The following is a 24,346-nucleotide window of genomic DNA, read 5'->3' on the forward strand; positions in this document are numbered from 1 at the left end:
CTTACATATAATTGTATGTGTGAGGTACAGAGATGAGGTAGTCATTCAAAAATCATGTTAAACACTATTATTGCATACAGAGAGAGTCCATACAACTTATTATGTGACTTGCTAAGCAAATATTTACTCCTGAACTTATTTAGGCTTGGCATAACAAAGGGACAATACAGAAACAATAACAAAATACATTTCAGCTTTTCATTTTTTATGAATAAAAAAAAAAAAATCGACAAACATAATTTCACTATGATATGATGGGGTATTGTGTGTAGGCCAGTGACACAACATTTTAAATTCAGGATGTAACACAACAAAATGTGGAAAAGGTAAAGGGGTGTGAATACTTTCTGAAGGCGCTGTAGTAGGACAATGCAGAAGTGGCTTATCATTTACTGCTGAGCAATAGCTAGCTCACCAACAGAGCGCAGCCGTGAGCCGCAACCAATGGTAGTGTGGAAGAGGGACATTTGTTATTTTATATGACCTGAAGAAGGGACAGGTTATGCTGTTCCTCTTTCTGTAAAATTGCTCCGTTCCCTGATATGCTCTCAATCGCACTGTTTTAAATCACCCTTTTCTTTGTCACCAGTCTGTTTAATAACTGTTTCTAAACTGCGCTGTTCTAACGTTCTGTGAAACAATGCCTGATAAGAATTACTCTGATCGAAGTGTAGGCTACGAAAAGTTATGTGATGTGATGAAACATGGTCTATAATATTTATTATATATTTTAAAAAGGCTAAATTACCCATAACACATGCTATATGAAGCTGCAGAGACAGAAACGCACAGTAAAGAAAAAAAACGAACTATGCACTTCAAGAATGGAATTTTTCGTCAACTTTTGAATGCAATAATGTATTATTATAGTATAGTCATTATCAGCCATAGGGCTACATTCATTATCGGTGGTCAATGTAGTAAGATATAGCCTACATATTTGTGGTGCAATGTTGTTGATTGCTCCGCCCTGTTCAGTAGTTTCAGCTGAGCGAAACTATGCAACTTGATCCCAAGCCCAGTGACGAGCTATGGGGGTTTTCAGTCCTGCCTCCAACCATGTGTGATGTGATTGAGTTCCCAGTCGCTGAGTGCACTGAGAATACGAGCCAGAGTGAAGAGGATCACAGAGAGACAGACAGCTGATCTACAGAGAAGCAATGGGAGTTTTATAATAAATTGACAATCGTAGGCAACCGAAAGCAGTGTTTTATAGTATCGATTTCTAATTGTTGTTTTAGATAGCTTCCTGGGAATGCAAGCAATGGATCCAATAACGAAGTGGACACCAACGCAAGTTGTCGACTGGATGAAAGGTACGTTTGGATCATATTCACACACCGCTCAATTCACAATAATTGTCCATGTTAACCGCTATCTGAAACTTGAGAAACAACTAAATACGCCTCATTCGCGGATCCCTGCAATGTATGCGCTTTTTGTTAAAAGCTCATGTTTCGTAGAAACTGCCTCTGTGCTGCCGCTAACTATCGTTGCTGTCAACTTGTTGCACAGAGAACAAAGGGAAATAATATCTTGCTAATGTTTGTGAGTTTAATTGAAGAGGTAACACGTAACAGCTGTGTGATCTTTGACAAACACTCAGAATTATTATGACACAGGTGAACCAACGTTTCCAGACAAATTGCCTCTGGCTGTGCCTCTTGCACTGCTCTTTGAGGAGCCAACTTTTGCAATAACAGTATTAACCAAAAACAGTGCAGTTATTTTTATATATCTCACTATTTGCCAAGCACAATGTGTTACAACAGTTTGTTTTACTGGAGGCACAATGGAGCTGAAGATTATAAACTGAATTAATTGAATCATAATTGTCTTTATCAGCCATCAGACAATTTTTGTAACACTGGAAACCACAAACTATTTTCCTGTAATATTTGGTTAAACACACAGCACAACATGCACAATGCTGTATTGGTACACCCAGCATATTCTTAATGTGAGAATCCAACCTGGAATGCCGGTTATGGAAATGTATGACATCACCTAAGGACTATTTTCTTTTAACTACCTGAATCCTGTCACAGCATTGGCATGCAAAGTGACTGTCTGCTACTACTGGCATGAGAAGTATCTGCAGTCACAGATACGCAGCAACACTCCCCTATATGAAACATTATAGGAGGATAGAAGTGCTTCTTGTGAATTATCTTTATGTCAAAAGAAACATGATCTGAAATGTTGTTTGATGATATATCCTAGGCTAGGGCCATCATTTTCCAGAGTAAAGTTATTTGATAGTTCCTACATATTTCATTGCCCTAGACTGAACATCCACACCCGTCTACTCTTCAGTAGTTGCAGAATGAAGCAACCCTGGTGTGTAGGCCTTCTAGTGTTCCTGTTCAGTGCCTGTGTGTAGATAGATGTGCTAAAGGGATTGTGGGGGGTTACCCTGTGAGCCCAGTGGATGGAGGGACAATTTGCTCAGTAGACAGGCCCTACTCGTCAGTCTTCACTCTGGCTATCTGACTCAGCAGTTCTCTATTGGAGGGTCTTACCTTTGGCTCTGTTCACTGGACTGCCATAAGACAGCCTCTGTGCCTAAAATGACAACAGGCCATTGGTGCTTAACATGCAGTATAAACTCAGCAAACACCAATACTGCCTGTGCTAATCGCCCTAAGTTTGTTTTCTTCAGAGGGATCATGGTTACGTTTGTGTGTTTTGGGTCAAAAGTCGTTGGTTGACTTCATTTTTTGAAGCTAATGGACCACTACTAATCAATCTACACTGAACAACACTATAAACACAACATGTAAAGTGTTGGTCCCATGTTTCATGAGCTGAAATAAAAGATCCCACCAGAAATGTTCCATACGCACAAAAAGCTTATTTCTCTCCAATTTTGTGCACAAATTTGTTTACAACCCTGTTAGTGAGCATTTGTCATTTGCCAAGGTAATCCATCCACCTGATATATCAAGAAGCTGATTAAACAGCATGATCATTACACAGGTTCACCTTGTTCTGGGGACAATTTGCAGTTGTGACATAACACAATGCCACAGATGTCTCAAGTTTTGAGGGAGTGTGCAATTGGCATGCTGACTGCAGGAATCTCCACCAGAGCTGTTGTCAGATCATTTATTGTTATTTTCTCTACCATAAGCCGCCTCCAACATCCTTTTAGAGAATTTGTCAGTACGTCCAACTGGCCTCACAACCACAGACAGCATGCATGGCATCGTGTGGGCGAGTGGTTTGCTGATGTCAAAGTTGTGAACAGAGTGCCCCATGGTGGTGGAGTTATGGTATGGACAATGAACACAATTGCATTTTATCGATGGCAATTTGAATGCACAGAAATACTGTGACGAGGCCCATTGTCGTGCCATTCATCCATCACTTCATGTTTCAGCATGATAATGCACGGCTCCATGTCGCAAGGATCTGTACACAATTCCTGGAAGCTGAAAATGTCCCAGTTCTTCCATGGCCTGCATACTCACCAGCCATGTCACCTATTGAGCATGTTTGGGATACTCTGGATTGACGTGTTCCAGTTCCTGCCAATATCCAGCAACTTCACACAGCCTTTGAAGAGGAGTGGGACAACATTCCGCAGGCCACAGTCAACAACCTGATCAACTCTATGCGAAGATGTCGCTCTGCATGAGCAAACGGTTTTCTGATCCATGCTTTTACCTTTTTAAGGTATCTGTGATACATAGATCTGTGATATACAGATGGATATCTGTATTCCCAGTCATATTAAAGCCATAGATTAGGGCCTAATGAATTTATTTAAATTGACCGATTTCCTTATATGAACTGTAACACAGTAAAATATTTGAAATTGTTGCATTAATAGTTTTGCTAAGTGTATATATATTGAGTGAAAGGCCAGTTAAATCTCTCAATTTAACATTGTTTTTGACTGGATGTCCTGCAGCACCTTTCTCACCAGGTCTTCAAGCAGGCTATCATACTACCGTATTCACTTTAATACAGTTTTAATCTATTTTTATATTTTCCTTAGCAATTGTACTCAATAACACTAGCAGGACCACACTGGGTGTTGAAGTTGATGGCAGACTCCAGTCATTTCCCAAATATAGTCTTGAATCCATTCACATTACATTTAAGAAATTTAGCAGACATTCTTATCCAGAGGGACTTACAGGAGCGGTTAAGTGCCTTGCTCAAGGGCACATAGGGAGATTTTTCACCTAGTGTGCTCGGGGATTCTAACCAGGGACATTTGGGTTACTAGCCCAACGCTCTTAACCATTAGGCTACCTGCTGCTCCTAATGCCCAGACTGAGGAGAGCTAGTGCTGTTCAGAGAATGTTTAGTTCAAAACTCAGCTGAGTAGTTTCACACTTACAAACTCACTTTCTTTTTTTTATCCTCCTACTCACAGCAGAGTCCACCAAGTTTGCTCAGGCATTCCAAATGTGCAATCACAACTACTGTTCAAGTTGGTGAGTAAGAGGCGGCTTTCATAGTAATGTGAGTTTTACTGACTTTAGTTTCAGAAAAACATCAGCAGTATAGTGTTGCAGTATGTCTGAGGTTTTCAGTATTTGACAATAGAATACTCCAATCACAAAGACTCTTGCAAGCAGACTGTTGTAATTGGTGTGAGAAATGTAGCGACAGGTTTGTTTTTAAGCAATGGACCACGATTAGAGAGCAGATGATCTAGTGGCCTACATCTGTCCCAATGTGGTCACAGGATGGAAGTGTCAAAAATAAGGACTGTACCAGCCAGAAGAGGAGGGTGTAATTTTTTAGAATAGCACTGACATGCCAAATTGGTAGTGTGTGAAGTGCCCCTTGCCCAGTGGCTTTGCCTCTGGAGCATGTCCGAGGCCTTATCTTGAGAGGTGATAGTGAGGTGTTGGCATTGATCTTCATGATCCTTATCAGACAATTACAGGGTGGCGGTGTGAACAGACTCAGAACAGAGAGCTTATTGAGCCATGTGCCTCTCTCTACTACACATGATAATGCCCATCTCTTGCTCTTCTGTACCAGCATGGCTGCATTTTTAAAAAGTCCTCACAATGACCTAGGCTTTATTAATCCCCTGTAATAACCTGCATCGACTATGTATACAGCCAGTAGAGAAGCATGTGTTCATTTGAACTAAACTGGGCTAAGTACCACAGGACTGCCCCCCCCCCCTCCACACACCAGGGTCCATGTTCAAAGAAGGAAGTAAAGAATGACAGGTTATTCCATGGAAATCGTTAAGATAAAACTGTCATTTTGGCACAAACGAATGTCCAGTAATCCTCTCATTCTCCTTTTTAGGGTGGACCTATTGTAATCTGTTGATCTAGAGATATGTGTAACTTACCTTTTTTAAAAGGCTTTAGACTTCAGGGAAGCTGTGTAAGAGGATTCTCCCTGAGGGACAGGAACCTGAAAGTGATCACAGTGGTTTTGCCCTGCCTGTCCTGTTTCTGACAGGCCCATGTGTTAACCTGATGTGGAAGAGCTTGCAATATGGGGACTTCTCAATCAGTCACCAATAGATTATATTTCTCCATTGTCCAGTTTGTTGTGTGCAACAGTACTGGGTTGGTGGTTAGGCCAAGGATTTTAATTAGAACGTACACAATGAAGACGATATTGTGTGAGAGGTTCCAAACTGTAAACCAGAATTGGTTGACGCTCATTTTAAAATGCTCTGGAAGGTTAGAGGGGGTCACCTTCCTTGTGCCTCTGTCAAACTGGGCAGGGCAGTTTGCTTTTCATTCAAATCCCAATGTGAATTGCAAATCTCCCAGATCATCTGAGCTTAGCGGTGCTTCTAGAGGTTTGGCCCCAGTCTGCCCTAAGAGCATTGGCCTCTGAAACACACAGAGCTTAACACTGTGGGAATAATCGCAACCTTAGGTGGCACTGCTCAGGGCACAGATGGGTCACTGCAGCCATAGTGGCTGACTGCCCATACAGAGAGCTGTGAGAGAGATGGTGTACCTCAACTTCGGAATCATATGAGTGATATTCCTGGACTGTTGTAATCGGAATGGTTGGTATTTATTTTGACCTCACCGTAGAAAGTCTATGTTAACGACATGTTTTGTATAGGCATGATTTTGCTGCGCCAGACAATTTCCACGTTGTGGGCGAACTCTTAAGTTGCAAACAGTTGTCGTGGTCTTTGCTTGTTCCTCATGACTAGGTCTGACGATTTTGAAGTACCACTACGTGCTGTCGTAGGCTCCGACAAAGTTCCGTCAGACATTTTGAGCCTTTATTGTGTAGTTGGTGTTAGGAATGCGATGCACAGTGCGGGCAGGCCTGTAAGGCCTCAAAATGCTCACTACAGTGGTGGTGTTAGTACTATTAAAGCACTATGGAGTGAACTATGCTCTAACAGCCACTGGATATGACAGGAATGTGTTCTGCTACTGGACCCAACTACTGCCTCTGTGAATCAGCAGTGAAAACAAGCATGAATGTCCTTTTATGCACTTATGCCACCAGTTTCTTTATTTTTTTAAGGATTTAAATGCCTGAGCTAGAATGACTGTTCAGCCTCTCTCGGTTAAGAACACACTTCCTATACACATGCAAGTCTTCTCATTCCGCCATAACCTGTTGGTGTTCGCACATTTATCTTAAGTGCTCTCATGCTAAAACAAAATTAACACGTTGTATAATTGAGAAATATTTTGTAGTTCTAAAATAGGTGTAAACAGTCATTCTTTCACTACGGTTGTATGTAATGTGTAACAGCATCTTAGTGGCAATCTGCTTTTGCTTCATCCATTGAAGTCTAACTGTCAGACCATCGGAACCTAAAATATAAGCTGGTTTCACTACAATGTTTGTAAATGTAAATAAACACTAAAGCCTCAACATGGTTAAAACTGTCATTTTGATATCATGGATGGTCAGTCATTGCATCCATAGCTCTGTCTATGAATTTCTAAGTGATTTACATTTCTCCAGCCCCATCTCTGCTTTTTACTGAAACAGGGGTGGGGAGAATGCTTTGTTATTGTTTTAACTGCTGATTACTGCTTTAAGGGCATATAGGCAAGTCTACATTCTACCAACCAAAGGCAGTAACCTAGGTTGTTTGACATTAACCCATGTAATGTCTGCCTTTGTAGTATCGCATATAATGTATTACTGCTCAAACTACTGGTATCTCCCATCTCAAGGAAAATAGTGCCATTTTCAGTGGTCTAACACAATCCTATAGCTAGGACTCTCTTCCCCTTGTTTTACCTCTGTTTGTAATTTTAGAACAATTTCCAGTCAACAGTACATTTTATGTTGACAGAATTTCTGTGGGTTAAAATGACAGTAACTCAGTCAGTCACTCTTGTTCATTCACGACAGTATTGGGTGACGCTGAACAGGAATTGAACAGGGTGTGTTTTGTGGTGAAAAATGATTGCTGTGTGTCTGTCCTGCCGTCACAAGGCACTACTCAATCATTCATGATTTGTGAGAGTACTTTTCTTTGTGTGTCACTAACACATCATAATAGCTCCAGAAACACATTATTTTGTGTGTGTCAAGGAGGGAGAGAGACACAGGTAGGTCATTAACATGGCAGAGTAGGAGTCTGTGGTGCGTCACTGCCTTGCAGTGGGATAGCTGTCTGTCTGCGTCGTGCCCTGTGGGTGTCACACTGGCTGGTCACGCTGTCGCTCACAGATGACATCCCACTGAAGATGACTCACCTTCAGTCTCTCCCACACGGAGAACAGGATCGACTCATCTCAACGCCCCGCTCTCTTTTCAACTCGTTCTCTCTGTTCCACAGGATCTGAGCACTAGCTGCGGGGGATTCCTATTGCATAGTTGTTTCTATTCAGCTGTAATGTACAGCATGTAATCTGAGTAAGAGAACATTTGGGTGACGGAAATCTCAATGAAAGCAGTACAACCATCATTGTGGTGTGTTGATTCTCAGCTTGTTGTGTGTGTATGTATGTCCTGTGTGCTGATGACTTAATGGTCTTCAGTGGGAGGGACGACAGAGTAACGATACTCAATCCTCTTTGACCCTTGTCTCCTTCCCTGACCTGGATGCGTGTAGGCTGTAAATCTTTCTAAACGGAATGCCCCCCCCCCCCATCTCAAGTCTCCAACTCCCCACCAGACCCGTTATCATGGCTACGCTCCCGTTGTTTGTTTACCAGGCCCAGCTGTGGTTGAGGGCTGCGCTGGCAGTCATTGTGAGTGTTTGGTACCGGCACAAAGAGCAGGGTTACTGGTAAAGCCTGGTTTAGCTGAGAGAATGCACATCGTGGGTAAAAACAAATAGTGTGTGTGCCTGGGCCAAGCGGGAGGCAGGCCTGCCCGATTATGGGGAGGTCAGAAATGGGATGCCAGGTTCATTTTTAGATTTGGATGAGGAAATACTCTCTTCGCTTGGCAGTTAAGATGGCAGATATTTTTTCTGGTCCTTTCTGACTGTTTAACAGCCTGTTAGAACTTAACTAAAAGCCACATTTGGGGGGTTGGAAAGTTTTGCGTATTCCCTTTGTTCCCCTTCAGAGATAATCTTAAAGGTAGTCCCATGACACCCATGTTAAACTGGCCAGGCCACCATGATCATACACACCTGACATGAGGAGAGAAGAGGCCACTGTTGTCACTTCACTCACTACACAGCCAGTCTATATGTCTGTCTATAAATAAAGGTCACGCACTATACTGTACAGGCAGTCTGTCTATTGTCTATAAATAAAGGGCAGGAGTGTTTCCTGGTCAGGTCCCTTTTTACATGCTGGGCATGATAGGTTTCCTCTGCCTCGCTGGGATGAAACGTGGTGTTCTAACTCTGTGAAGACTGAAGAGACAACCTCGGAGGAAAATACTACATGTGTTTTAGCCTGGCGCGATAGTGACAGTACAGGTGCCTTTTGGGGGGGGGGTTTGAGTGAAGTTGACTTAAGATGGTTTTTCAGACGACTTTGGCAAGCTCTGCGAGGTGTGTTACAATTGCACAAAGACTTTGTTAAAAAAACAATCGTCAACAGGACAAACAAACACAACAATATGAGCATGGAAAGCTGGGGCGTGGTGGAGTGACAGGGAATTTCTGCCATTTTTGTGGCCCTTAATCTCTTTAGTGGTTGTTTACGTGCGAGGTAATGAGCAGCGTGGCTAGCTGGCTGCAGTGTTTTGTTGGCGGGAGAGGTAGTTCTAAAACCACTGCATTACACACACACAGCTCCTGCTCCAGTCCGAGGTCCAGACCTCACTGAATAAGAATGGCCAAAGAATTCATTCTGCGCATTGACGTGTATGACTTCTGACTGTTGTACACAAGCTTATGCAGGGGCAGCCTCTGAGCTGTGAGAAAGGACTTCATTGGATCTCCATTACAGGAAGAAACTCAGCAACCCATAACTGGTCTTTCCGTTTATGTCCTGTTGAAACCCGGAGGTGACTGACGCGTTCAGTGCTTGGGGACTCAGCCAGGAGTGACTGTCAGAGTTTGTGCCTGTGGCACTTTCTGTTGTGCACTCCTTCCTCCCCTTGGTGTAGTTCTCTATCTTTCCATCTTTGTCACATGCCTGCAGGTCAGCAAGTATATCCACAGGTCAAAACTCCCCTTTTCCATCACAGCCCTAGAATCCAACCTCCTAGACCTCTGTCGGTGTCTCGCCACCTTATCTGCTGAGTGAGGTATCCCCAGTGTGACTGGAGCCTGCATGGGGAGTAGGACCAGGGCTAGTAGAGCCAGGATGAGGCGCTATTTATCTTACCACACGACATGAGTGTGATCTCTCTGCCGTCATCGTCCATCTCCCTTCGACAGACGGGGCTTTTTTTGTCACTCTCCTTAAGACATTTATCATGTTGGAGAACCAGGTTGAAAGTGTAATCTTTGTTCAAGATAAGCCCTGCAAGGCAAAAATACACTTTGTTAAACTTAGGACTCTACACAAATAGCCTACAGAAACACACCAATGGATTAGCTGATGAGGGCACACATTTGCTCCTGGTGCTGGTAACTTCTAAGCTTACAGATAGTAAACAGGATGGGCCATGATGTCAAATTGTACTCTTGGATAAAGTCCTCCCCAAAAACATTCTTAATAGCCCAGGGGGGATTAAAGTCCATAGCTTATAGATAGATACTCAATGTGCACAGTTGGTTAGATGCTCAGTGGGGATGGTACTGTTGCACAACTGTCCCTTTCACACTAGCAACTGTCTTGTGTATGGGCTTTGTTTTGCTCATGTGAAGTGAAGTCATGCATCAGAGGAAGGCTTAGCAGTTTCTTTTCTTTTAGTTTTTTTTCTTCTAATTACAACCCAGGCTGCGCAGAGCCATTGTGCTGGAATGCTGGAATTTCCACAATGGCACGCCTCCTGAGAACAATGGCTATTCCTCTGATTCCCCACAGGTTTGGCGGCCTAAATAAGAGGGAGAGTTAGTGGCACTGCTATTGTACGCCCAGCAGCTTTCCCACTGTCCAGCCCAGGCAGGGTAGGACCACGTAGGTGACAGGAGGAGACAACGAGGGGACAGATGGCCAGAGCCCCCCTGGAAAACAGTGAGGGGAGGCAGGGGGGAGAGGAGGAGGGAAGGCTTTTTCTGTGGGAGGTGGAAGACTGTTCTCTCATGTAATCAAACCCCTGAGAACCCAAGCTAAGCCTGCCTGAGTATCACCGGGCTTGGTGGCGGATGTGAGCCTGGCGTTGGGAGGAGCGAGAGGAGGAGGGCTGTGTGTGCATGCAAGTGAACGTGCACCAGTGTGTTTATATACTGTTGTAAGGAACAGATGTGCATGTCATCCTAAATCTGCAGCACGTAATCAATTATGTAGGATTTACCGGTGATTTGATCAAGGTCTGCTTCAGATAAGAAAAAGACGTAGTGTTCTCCTGTAATAGAACACACAATCTAAGGTATTTGGATTTCATTGTAAAGTAAATAACCTTACACATGATATCTGCTTCCAAAAGTGTTGCAGTAGTATACTAGCGAGTCTACATGCTGTGGGGCACTGTGCAGCCTTTTTCTTCTATACTTTAGAGCATTTCCAGTGTCTGACTCTTCTGATTATTCTTTGATTCTCCCTGGACTGTCATGTTCTGGCTTCTGAAAGGAAACTTGCTGTTTTTAGTGTGAACCAGGAATGTTAGGATTATCACAGGACTAGCCAGGCAGTTGGCTGCCAAAAGGACAGTGTTTACATGGCCAAAAACTTGTGCTTATAGCCTTAAAGGGATACTTTGAGATTTTGTCCATGAGGCCCTTCTATCTACTTCACCAGAGTCAGATGAACTCGTGGATACCAAGTGTATGTCTCTGTCCAGTATAAAAGACGTTAGAGGTAGTTTTGTGAGTGAATGCTAACTAGTGTTACCCATAGACTACCAGTCATTGCGCTAACGCTAGTTAGCAACTTCCTTCAAACTGCACGCAGAGACATAAAAATGGTATCCACGAGTTCATCTGACTCTGGGGAAGTAGATAAAGGCCCTTAATTGCCAAAATCTCCAAGTATCCCTTTAAGAATGCTGCAGTTCCATTGCCTTATATTTACGTTTTAGCCAAAGCAACTTACAGTAGTGATTTGTATACAATTTTGTACTGGTCCCCCCCCATGGGAATTGAACCCACAACTCTGGCTTTGCAAGTGCCATGCTCTACCAACTGAGCCACACAAGACTTTCAGTGGAATCCAGATCCGTTTCTAAAGTCCAAACTGAGCTTCAGCCTCTCGGCTCTTTCCCAGCTGTCCAGAATCATGCCTGTCTATGTCAACTCCTGTCACCTCTGGACTGAAGCTGTTTTGTTGATAACCTGTTGTACATAGTTCCAGGTCCAAATGAATGGATGTAGTGGGTGACAGCAGGACCCGCACAGTAACAGCAGGTGCCCGTCCATCCAGGCCCCTGCTCCAGAGTGGGCGGGGTAATGATAGACTGTGGGCATCAGGTCTAGCTTTGTTAATCATCCCCCATATTGTGAAAATAGATCACTCAGTCTAATTGCTTTGAAACGGAACTTCCTCCTATTATGTTACATTGAAAGCACACTTGGCTTTAACCATATGTTTGGCCTCTTGTGTAATGAGTCAATTGGATTGTTGGCACTAATACATACACACTGATGTTCAAATTAGGAGAAACCTGGGTTAGTGAGACAGAATTTGTCAGATTATGCATGTTGCTTCTCACTTCATCTCAGCTTTTGCATTTAAGTGTGTGTTAAGTGTTGTTTTCAGGATGGCAGTAAAACATTTCTAAAGCATTTGAGCCTGGTTACCCCTTTGAAGAGCTTTCACATACTCTGAAAAGACACCCCCACTCATCTCCTTTGTCAATTCACAATAACGTGACACCCGACCTCCCTCACTTGTTTTTTTATGTCCTTAATGGAAATTGATAGTTGCGTGTGCACACACACACACACATCCTGTAGCCATTGATCTACGCTCTATACAAGTTCTCAGGCCTCTGTGGAAAAAGGGCATATTTTCTTCTGGAGGTGGCAAGGGTACAGGCCAGAGAGAACATGGGAAAGGGTGATAACTAGTCAGTTGTACAACTGAATGCCTTCAACTGAAATGTGTTTTCCGCATTTTAACCCAACTCCTTTGAATCAGAGAGGTGCGGTTAGCTGCCTTAATCGACATCCACGTCTTCGGTGCCTGTGGAACAGTGGGTTAACTGCCTTGCTCAGGGGCAGAACAGCAGATTTTTAGTACCTGAAGCCTCTGGGAACAAATGCAGTGTGACTCCTATGGGAGAAATCCACTATGACTTGTATGACTATAGGGATAGTGCTGTGTGTGGTTCCTATGGGAATAATGTCATCTGACTGGGGGAACTCATGTACCCACCAGGGTTTCCAGTAGGAAAATTTGGCACCGGACAATGTGACCAACAAGATTTTAATTAACCGGACATTCATACGCATTAGGTCATCCACCCACGGTGCTCAAAATTACATTTAGATCATTGTAATTAATATTAAGAGTATACATTTCTATTTTTTTGAAAAGAAAAACATTGTCCGTTGCGTCTTCCATCCCTGCTAGATATCATTAAAAAAAGTATACGTTTAGCCTAGAAGAACAAGTCACATACACATAATATAATTTGCGAATGACCTGTCCTATAGGCTGTTTGTATGAATAAATAACAAAACACAGCTGTTTTCAATTACAGGCCTCTAAGTTAGCCTAGGCATGAGTATTTTAATAAGGCCTAATAACAAAACATGGGGGTCTGAACACCAGGGCTGGCCGGTCATGGCTAGAAGGGAACCAGCTATTGTCAAATTAATGTCAGATTTGACTTTTCGAAGCAGGTTAGGAGAACTGGTACAGCAGGTTAGGAAAATGAACATAACAGAATTAGGTTAAGGTTAGATAAAGGGTTCGGGTTATTTTGACAATTGCTGGATCTGTCCTAGCCGTGACTGGCCAGCCCGTCCCACTCCACATTCCAGCACCACATTAGTGGAAAGAGGACACTCTAGGCCGCCACAAAATGAAGAAATTGTAAATGTTGGACAATCAAATTTAGTTATGTAAGGCTTGTTCATTGAGAGAGCTTATTATACAATGATCCTGTGAAGTAAGGCCTGCGCCATGCATTTATGAAAGCACTTTTTTCCAAAGTTCAAATTTATATCGCACTTTAAAAAAATATGTTTTTACTTTTCTGAATGATGTTAATAAATGTTCTGTTTATTGTCATTGAACTATCGTGGGGTTGTGACTCATGTGTAATATACGTGTCTTATTGATAACTCTGGTTCCTACTATAGGCAGTTGGCTGCCTAGTGATTGCAACATAACTCTCCAATGTGAATAGTTGGCAATTAATTTGTTTCCAAGTGCTACGGAATAAGCTCAACTGAAATGCACCAATTGTGCATGATGCACATCATTACTCTACTCTAGTCCATCGATCCATTCCAAATCTTTCTACTATACATGACATGGGTGGCATATGTTGATCTTCCCTAGGGTGGCAGCAGAACTGCTAGGACTGGGCCTGACCAACACAATTTGCCTCTAATTTACTTGCGTTTACAGTGGACCTTGGCCTGCTCAAAGTGACCCGCTGCTGTTGGGAAGTCAAAATTATCCAACCACTTGGAGCAGCTCGATGCACATCGGCCTCGTTACTTTGTTTTCAAGAAGGCGCGATCTTGAGGCAGTCTGTTTTGGAGAAGGAATCACCTCGGCAGTCACACTGAAAACGGGCATGGTCAACACAATCTTCACCAATTTTGCTTAGCCGGGGTCCACTTAGCTGAAGTCCCTTATGAGGAACTTTGCGTGAGTAAAAATAGAAACACACTAATATTTGAGGATTTATTAGCCTATGAAGTAGCCCATATTTGGAGTTGGAGCACATCGACTGGTATTTACATCAATGAATAAAAAGCATTATTTTGATTATTATTTTTGATTTTTTTTTCTTCCGGACAATTTGCCCGGCAACAGTTTTATTTATCGGCTTTAAAACATTTCTACTGGCTAGAAGCCGGCATCTACCAGTTCCCACTCTCTCCCCAGCGGGATCCTCTGTTAGTCCCATTAGAGGGGACGGGTCCCCCCCCCACACACACAGGCTGTTTGAAGTGGCAGACTAGTTCAAACTGTCCCAGTTAGACAGCCAGGTTGGACCCGACTCCACCATGACATGATCCAGGATTCCAAATTCAAGGCAGTGCTCTTGGAGAGGGATTTTGGAGGCATTTGAAAAATTAGGGAACAACCCTTAAACAAATCAACCAATTTCTATAGGTATTAATGGTGTAAGGAAAGTTCTCCTTTGGGAAGTTGGTTTTCCTGTCTACCCAAAGCTTTGTAATCAGCCCTTACATGGGCTGTTCAGGAGAGGTTAATCTGTTTAAATCTAGAATCCTTAGTTGTTACATACATTTTTGGACTTATAAATAAATTATATAACCATTGATTCTTGAAGAATATAACTTTATAAATTCCTCATTAGCTTAGTTCAACTGTCATACCCCATCAGAACCCCAAAATATAAGCTTGTTTTACGCCAATGTTTGTCAACAATGTCATGTAAACAAACAGCCTTTAAACATGGTTGAAGCTATCCTTTTGATATCACGGATAGTCAGACCAACGGATGCAAGGATTATATATGAATTTGAGTGGTAACATTTTCTCCAGGCCCATCCCTCAGCTTTTTACCAAAACAGAGGTGGGAAGACTGCTTTGTTATTGATTCAACTAAGGATTCTAGCTTTAAGGATGGGAAGGAAAACGGGCACTGTCTGAGCCAGAGCAGGCCTGGTAACCCAGACCTCAAGCTTGCCTTCCCCTCTACCCTTCTTTACTCATCCGTAGAGATATTCCGCAGAAAGATGGAATCATTCCACAGGAAATGCCTTTTAACACGGTGAGGGTAATGCAGGAAGGAGAAACCTTAGCCCTTGGTTTCCATCCTTTTTGTTTCTCTTTAATCCCATTACCAGCGGCTGGCCCAGTCAGAGGCGTGGTTTGTGTTGGGCTGGGATCAGTCCGCCCGCCAACACGGCAGCACAGCGCTCTCTGGGACACACTCATACTCTCCTCCACTGGGTCTATGAAGTGAGTTCCCTCTGTGCTGCCTGAACCCGGTTAATCTAAGGGGTTCAGCCAAAACTGTCAAGTCTGCCCTGGGAATTCTCAACATAGGAATGGGAAAGATGTTTAGACAGTAAATGTACTTGACTGGTTGTGTTATACTTGAGCAGTTTGATAGATTCATTTGCAGAAGCCTTGCAGACTTTCCCTAAACATTTTTGTGTTTTATAAGAGGTTGTTAAAAATGCAATAAAGCACAGCTAATGGTATATTAAAGATTCTTTTGCACATTTGTAGTATTTTGTTTTTTTGTGAAAGACTTGGCTGTTCTGAGTTATTGGGTTTAAATGTAGGTCTAATGTGAATGTAATTGTTTCTATGAATGTACAGAATGTGCCAGCATGTGTGTGGTTGCGATGTGGACAGTCCATCACAGCAGCATGCATACACTACTCTTGCTGCAATCCAGTAGATGTGATTGGCACAGCAGCCTCTGGTCAGTCTTGGGAGCCTGTGTCTGTCTCTCTGCTCTGCAGGCCAGACAGATTAACAGTCTGCTCTGGTATCTGTAACCGGATCTCCTGCAGCACTGAACCATTCAATACGCTGACACACACACACACTTTGCCTTAGCAACAGCACTCCACACACACATTGATTGTCACGCAGGCATAAATATGAGGTGCCATTCATAAAGATGGCCCCCGACCACAGAACACACCCTGTCTGCACACACACATGCTCTACATACACTATATGTAGTATATTCCTATACGGAGTATAGTTATTATGGCTGCAGTTGAGACTGGAAAGAATGTTAGAATCCAAAGTGCTCGGTGTGTGTGTGTTGTGCAGCTGACAGGCCATTCAGAGGACCAGGGCTCAGGGCCTTAGCTCTGCAGCTGCCCCATCTCTGTGCCCTCTTTGATAAGCAAGATGGTGTTTCCTCCCTTCCTCTCTGGCCCATGCCCCTCTCCCACACACAGGCTTGTTCTTCACTCTGTTGTCACAACACTGCTCACCGGCCCAAATGAGAGGGGGTTGTGTGTGTGTGTGTGATTGTGATTGTGATTGTTGCAGTCAGGTTTTATTTTGAACAAGAAGCATTTTTGTTTGGCTCTAAGGGAGACTTTATTTGCTGGAGCTGTTTTGTCCTTTCCCTCCGAAAGACTTTTAATTACACGTCACACATGTTTTATTATCTAAAGCACTCCACATTACCCACACAGACTTCTGTGAAGAGTGCTTGTGACAATTATCATAATGTCATCCGTCACTTAATCTAAATGCATGCCTATATGAAGAACCAGACATTGATTATGGAACAGTTTATGAGCAGCACATTTTGTTTTTGTAATTTATAATGTGGGTTAGCACAGTTGTGCATTGTTTCTGATCTGAACATGGGTGTATTGTAATGCTTGGCTTTTGATGTTAATTGGTCAGAGGCATGATAGCCTAGTGGTTAGAGCGTTGGACTAGTAAATAAAAGGTAGCCCTATTTAAATCCTGTCATTTCCTGGTTAGAGCCGAGGACAGGGTAAGGTCAGCATGCTGCCGAGTTAACCCAGGCCTCAACAATGCCGGTTTTCTTTTAAATGCTCTTTGATTCAGTTCAGTTTGGATCTATTGTTCTATGTCCAGTTTCTTTTGTTGTTTAAATATTATAAGTTTCGGTGGCATTATTCCTCACTTTCAAATAAAAAGCCTCACTGGGCAGGAAAAGTCTGTTGCCGCCTCACTGTAAAATCCAACCGCTGGGTCAATCTCACAGGCCTGTAAAATATGAACCACGTTTCATTGGTCCAGCTGAGACCTTACTAGGTGTCATTGTAATGTAGTATGGATTGCTTATCCTTGAGTGGGCAGAATGGCTGGTATTGTGATAGTTACAACTCATCCAACAGTGTAGGGATTTGAATAGCAGATGAGACATTCTCCTACTGTATTCAGACCCGAGAGCCATCTATTGTTTAACTGGCCAAACAGACTTCAGTCAGGTTTAACCTCTTCTGTTTATGGTGTGTTTATCTTGAGGATAGATCTGATGCACCTGTTTTTCTCTCTGCTGTTGGTTTGTGTACACACACTGTATGTTGTCAGGTGTCAAGTCCGCAATTAGAACTGGGCTTGTCAATACAAGGCTGTTGTGTCTTTACAGGGATTAATGAGGTGTGTCTCTTAAACTAGGAATCGGTACTGAATGCTATAGGGAGCCAGGAGGCCTGCATCAAAGCAGGATTAATTGTTTTTACTGTTTTCTCATATGTTATCCTTTGAATCTTTCCACACGAAAAGGTCTTCCTTATAGGTAACATTCCCTCATTTAATTTGTCACTGAGCAAATCTCATTTCTGCTGAGCGCAAATTTGAAAGTTGCGAAAATTCGGTGCAACTTTCGGTACTTTTACTGTGAACATTGAGGTTGTACCCACTTAGCACTGGTCAAGTAGGCTACTGTGGCCATTTGATCATAATGTAGGCCTACCAGAGTGGCCTATCATAAAAAAACAATGGAGAAGATGCTTCCCATAACATTTTAACATGGAAATAGCTGTTCTATCATTCAGCCTACAGTAGCAGCCAAAGTGTGGTGTTCAACGTAGGCCTACATTCCATTTAAACTTTTGAAGCATGCGTGCAGGGCTTGAAATTAACCGGTTTATCCACTTGTCCCTAAGACAAGGAGGTGACTGAAAATGGTTGTTTGACGCAAGAAACCACTCTACAAAATAATATGCATTATTTATTTCCATACCAATATTAGAGAATCATGCGAATTATGCTAACCTCTGCCTATTGGCTACTTAGGATTGAATATGCTGTCTCAAAATACAACACTACAAATGGAGCAAAGCTCTTTACCTGACTCTCTTTTCAAAGATGTCTAGAAATGCACACATTTTGTGCTCTTGTAGGAAGCAGTCACTCCCCTATTGCTGACTACAAATGATCTATCTCAGCTAATAAGTCACTAAATAGCAAAAGATATGAACATGTACAAATGTGCACACGTTGCTCCATGTAGCTCTCGCTTTGATCTCAAAACAAGAGCATCTACTCATGACCGCTCATGCTGTCAAAACAGTCCAATTCAAAGTGAAAGGCACAGATCCATATGTGGCAATGGTCTATTTGCATATAGGCCTACTGCAGCTCAGATTGGTTATGGCGCACCTGTCTGTGTAGAGGTCGGGCCTGTCAATACAATAGAATCCTACTCCAGTGCGTTCTGCCTAGAACAGAATTTCTTGCGTAGTTTTGTTTCGGTATGTTGCATGGAAAATAGCTAATATTGTGTTGAATCGATCACAATTCCCACAGTAAAATAAACGTTGATAGTGTTCATTAACGGGGAAAACTCTATAAAGTGAAGTTCAATCTCGTGCTTCTGTGCGCGGGCTGTTTAGAGGGAATATTGCTGTAGGTGATCTTTGTCTAATCAATGGATTCTCCCCCCCAGGGCTGGATGACACCCTGCAGCAGTATGTAGCTAACTTTGAGCAGGAGAAAATCAGCGGGGAGCAGTTGCTGAAGATCTCCCATCAGGACCTGGAGGAGCTGGGTGTGGCCCGCATTGGACACCAGGAGCTGGTTCTGGAGGCTGTCGACCTGCTCTGTGCTCTGGTATGGGGTGCTCACACCACATCTTTCTCTCTCTGTCACCCCCCCCCCCCCCCCCCCCCCCAGCAGGTCAATAGGTTGTTTGTAGTTTAAGATAAAACAGATGGTGGGACCAGGATCTTGCTGGTTGTTTAGTGAGGCTCACTGGAGATGGAGCTTAGGTCATCAGCCCTTAGGTCATCAGTACCCAAACCGATCTAATTTAGCAGGAACTGGACCACCATCTAAATGCCTGAGGGGCCTAGTGTGGTTTAGAAAGGTCTTGTGGGAGTGTCAGTGGTCTGTGGTTAGACACCAGTCGTGTTCGTGCCCTTTAACATCTGATCCTGGTTAGTTTGCTCCTAATGTTTAAGGTTGAGATTCAAATGAGGAGATTAACCTCAGCATGGTAGCTGCCAGTCTGAGTGTCCTGAGCCCCATGTCTGTGTCCAGCTGTGAGACCCTTATCCTGGGATAGACCTCTGAAGTCTGGGGATCCTTGATTCATCATCTCTAGGGAATATTCCAAGGGAAGTATTGTTGGATAGTGTCTGAGCATCCCTCTCTGGAGCAGAGATGGTGATAGCAGCTTGAATAGATAAGACCCTAGGCAGTAACGTTACTGTGGTCATTGGGAATGGATGGACACGTGGGAAAGCTTATTACAGGGGTAGAGGGTATGTCTAATGCTTTGATTAATCTATGTGTCGTACCTTATTTACCGTACATCCTGCAGTCCTGCATCCCTTCCTCTGCTCAGGGTAATTGGGCCCAGATTTCTGCTCATCCCCTGCAATTTACTGAAGCCTCAAATAGTTTTCTCTTGATGGGCTTCATAAATTTAACCCGTGTTCCCTTGTTTCTCCAGTGTGTGTTTGATAGCTTTAATACGTCTTCCCCCAATGCAGGGCCTCTGTTATTTCTCAAAATAAGTTGAAAGTCTGTTGGGAGAGGATAGTTATGTTATGGATGAGCGAGAGGATGTTTAGTCGGACTTGTGACCCTGAGTTTGGAATGCCTGGAACTGCCCTCACACCTGTGATTGAAGAACCCTGGGTAAACGGCTGGTCTTCTGTGGCTCTCCTTATTAATAGGGATGGGAATTTTAAATAATTTCACTATTAGAGTAATATGCATTTTTTTGGGGATATCTGGATAGTCGAAATGCATGTTTAAACAATATATATTTTTTTTTAACGGAAACTTGCTCGCGCGACTCAGGAGAGGCTTGACGTTTCAACATAGATGGGTAGGGAAGGGGCGCAATGAGGATACTTTGTCAGTTGTACAACTGAAATGTCTTTCGCATTTAACCCAATCCCTCTGAATCAGAGAGGTGCGGGGGACTGCCTTAATCGACATCCACGTCTTCGGCGCCCGGGGAACATTAGGTTAACTGCCTTGCTCAGGGCCGAACGACAGATTTTTACCTTGTCAGCTTGGGGATTCGATCCAGCAACTTTTCGGATACTGGCCCAATGCTCCTACCCTCCCGGCTACCTGTCGCCCTCTCTCTCTCTTTCGGGCCGGGGTGTCTGACACAGAGGGAGAAAGTAGCCAAACCGACTCGAGCAAGTTAGAAACTCATCTGGTAGTGTCTGTCTTGACTGCATCAAATTGATGTGAAGAAGCTAGCTAGCTAAAATAGCCAGCTAAGTTGGTTAGCTAGCTAGCTATTTGAAGCTATTTTGCGGCGCTCTATGCGTCCTTGTCTACAACTCCATTCATATTAAACAGCCTACATTTTGGTTGATCATTGTAGCTTACTCCTTCTCATTTAACTAACTTAATTCCATTTAGCGGAAATCTCCCACTTCACTTGCTATACGTGGAGCCTCTGACGGTAGTGCTGCTTTGATTGACCAACAATGACAAGCTACACAGGTGAAAAGTGTGTAGGCTACCGGTATGTCTTCTTTTTTAATGGGGCACACTCATAACTGTCATATAACAGTGCCCATCCCTACTTTATTAACATAGAGGCCTCTCTCTCACTGGCCCCGGGAGAGGTCATGGCTTATGACAGGAACACACAGCCGACAAATACCAGACCCCCTCACTCTGACAGTGTTGCCAGCCAATTCCCCCCTCACTAGTGTCTCTCTGCTGTGGTGTCGAATGGTTCAAGTCCAACTATTCTCTTTGTGGTCACACAGTCCTTTCAGGGTAGACAGGATACCCCCTGTATCGGTCATGTAGCCATTTGGTAGATGATCAGGAGATGAGATGCTCTGAACCTTCTCTTTTTCTGTTGAATGCTCTTGGAGAGCATGTTCTTACGTCAGTGCTGTGTATTTGTTTTCATCTCATAAATGAGTAGAACCTTGTATCACACATGTCTTAGCTTGACTCTCATCGAGTTCCTCCCCCTCAGCAGGACGTTAGATAGACTGACTTACTCAGATTACAGCTCACCAGCCAAAAACCATCAGAGCAAACTGGTCTCTGTAGACTGACGAAGGACATGTTGATTAATCAAACTGGGACTCAAGTCAAAACCATGATGACTTCTGCAGAGACCCATCTTGAAACCCAACACCTCTGATTTTCTTCGGAACCCCAGCGGCCTGCTCACAGGAGAAAAGCCCACCTATTGTCTCCCAGAGCCATGGAATAGATATTCAAGGCGCAGCAGCCAAGTAGTGTGTGGAAACTGCAATGATTGGTGTTTTACTGTGGACTTGTCCCCTGGAGGTTTACTGTGGACTTGTCCCCTGGAGGTGCGTACCTATCTCCCCAGGAGCAGGAAACCGATGTGGGCCCCCACCTGGCAACAGCCTCCTGTCTGTGGTCGAAAGTTGTGGGAATGCCCTTCTTGGGCCATGTTCCTCTGGTCGTGTCAGGTGATGCGTATCGTTGGGCCCATGCGGTGAGGGGAACCTGTTGCGATAGCCCCCCTCGGGTCTCCTGAGAACACTTGTTCATGTCAGGATACAGGACCTATCTGGAGGCCCAAGCAGATCCTGCTCACAACAGTCACTTTGAAATGGAGTGAATTTGATTTGAAATGCACATTATTTACCTGGTCCCTGTTCCTATAAGTTGCTACAGCTATGGAACAAAGAGGTGTTGAACATCTGCCTACCAGTCAGAGCTGGTGTTTCTGTGTGTTATTGGCTCACTAATGACAAAGCCAGCAGTGCTGTTTGATGTTGATTGGCTCTCCATGGTTTAGTTTCAAAGCCACTGTTTTGGTTCAACACAGTTGCTGTGTCTTATAATGGACAAGTGTGGTGTTTTGAGAGCATCTGAGATAGTTATATGCACCTTCTCTCCATCTCTTCTCCTGGTATAAATCTGCTTAAGGTTCATGAGGTTCCCATAATGACCTCAAAGGCTCTTTGTGTCTCGGTGGACCTCTGAAAGAGCCGTTTGGATGTTTGATTTGCCAACTGAGATGTAGGAAATGTAACATGCTCTGTCAGTTTGCACATATGGCTTCTGCCTCAGCCCCATGCAGCTCCGTGGGGACGACTTTAGGATGAGGTAATATATAATCTGTTCCTGAGTAAATGCTCCTGATATAAAACGGCAGCTGAGTGGAGTTAGCCGCTGATCACTTGCAGGTTTCCTCAGTGTGGAGCAGGGCCGAGCGAGCGCAGGCTATTTTCTGCTCTTTAGCGTGTTTAGCCGTTAGCCTGCCAGTCGGGCTGAGGCCAGCGAGGCTGGCAGGGATGCAACACCATGTGAGCTGATATTTGCCAGAACAGGAGTTTAGGCTACCCCCCCTCTTGTCTCCTTTAACTAGCACTCCACTCCAAACACATTCTTTCCGCAATATTTAAGTGGCGCGTGCGTGAGTTGCCAGGATTAGTTGCTAAATTAAGCCATCCTAAATTAAGCCACTAAGCAGAGCCGGCAGCTGACTGACGTCACAATGAATGTGGCCATCGTGATGGTTGATGAGAGCATTGGTCTGAACCTGACCATAGGTCAGTGTTAAATCCAATGCTCCCTGAGATCAGACACATTGCTCGCAGTGAAATGTACTGCACAGTCCGATAGGTGATGAACTCACCATATGACTAACTGTAGCTATGCGCTATGGTGAAGAAGGCTTTGTGGATGCTTACGTAAAGAAATGCAACTTGGCCTGCTCATACTGTACTAACAATGTACATCTAAAGCTTTATTTCATACAAAATATCCCTGTAGTCAGAGCAGAGCTAGGGACCAGCAGGTACAGGACACAACTTTGGCCTCAAATAAGGGATTTATTTGGCCATTAGAAGGAATTATAGGTATTTTCTGAGTCGTAAACTCAAAAGAGAATCTCGTTCTACACAGTTGGAAGTAAAAACTAGGTTGGGTGTGTCCGTCAATCATTTACCTAATCACTTCCCCTGGAGCAGCTCAGTGAGGTCAGGGTTGTAAGGTCAGTAGGAATAAACAGTCGACAGAGCAGTAGCCTAAGCACACACAGATCTGCGGCCAGGCTTACACGTCTGCCCTCAACTTACTGGCTCAGGAATGAAAACTTTGCTTGCTTGATGGGAATCAGGTGATGGCACGTGCACGCCTCTCTCCCGAGGGTTGAGCCAGACGTGCCTGAAGAATGCAGGGGAATTTCTCCCCAGAGGTGCCGGTAGAGACATGGCCTCTTAAATCATGCATCCTTAGCCCATTACAATTAATAACCCACATTTACTCTGCAGGAAACATGTTTGTGTGTGACATGAAATCCAGAGCCATAAAAATCTGGAAAAACAGTTCCAAACAGCAATGCTTTGTCCCAAAAATGTATTTGACGTTCACTGTAATCACGTAAAAATACACATTATTTTATGACAAACTATAACTTTTGATATATCAAGCTCAACTCTTCTGCTCTTTCTTCCCCTCTCAGAACTACGGAGTGGAGACAGACAACCTGAAGGGTCTGGTGGTGAGGATGAGAGCAGCCACCAACAGCCTGCACATGTCCACGTCAGACCGCAGGAAGTGCCCGACATACGACGGCAGCACCTCCAGGAAACCCCCCAACGACTTCCTCACCTCCGTGGTGGAGCTCATCGGAGCTGCCAAGAGTCTCCTGGCCTGGCTGGACAGGTAAGACCTCGCATCGCACAGCATTCTGGGAAGGCTGGCCCCACGAGCAAAAAAACATTCAGTGTACTCCATTTGTATGTACAGAGTAGGGTTACCATGGTAACTTTGCATAGCTGTCCCAGCTACATAAAATCTGCTATATACATTCAAACTCCTGGACTGCCGTTGGGGTTAGC

General features: G+C 43.8%; 1 protein-coding gene across 3 annotated transcripts in view; it reads left to right on the top strand.

Moving 5' to 3' along the window:
- The first annotated feature begins 963 nt into the window (after window positions 1-963).
- The window catches only part of LOC139553732 (connector enhancer of kinase suppressor of ras 3-like), a 72,628-nt gene continuing 49,245 nt past the window's right edge, over window positions 964-24,346 (top strand). For 2 of the 3 annotated variants that reach the window (XM_071366342.1, XM_071366345.1), the window contains exons 1-3: window positions 964-1,316; window positions 18,982-19,145; window positions 23,968-24,170. In XM_071366342.1, coding sequence (XP_071222443.1) covers window positions 1,256-1,316; window positions 18,982-19,145; window positions 23,968-24,170 — 428 coding nt within the window. In that variant the 5' untranslated portion in view covers window positions 964-1,255. Of the gene's footprint in view, window positions 1,317-4,387; window positions 4,449-18,981; window positions 19,146-23,967; window positions 24,171-24,346 lie in introns of all 3 variants that reach the window. The other variant, XM_071366343.1, reaches the window with a different exon arrangement.

The sequence above is a fragment of the Salvelinus alpinus genome, chromosome 25 (assembly GCF_045679555.1).
Source record: "Salvelinus alpinus chromosome 25, SLU_Salpinus.1, whole genome shotgun sequence".
Lineage (NCBI taxonomy): Eukaryota > Metazoa > Chordata > Actinopteri > Salmoniformes > Salmonidae > Salvelinus > Salvelinus alpinus.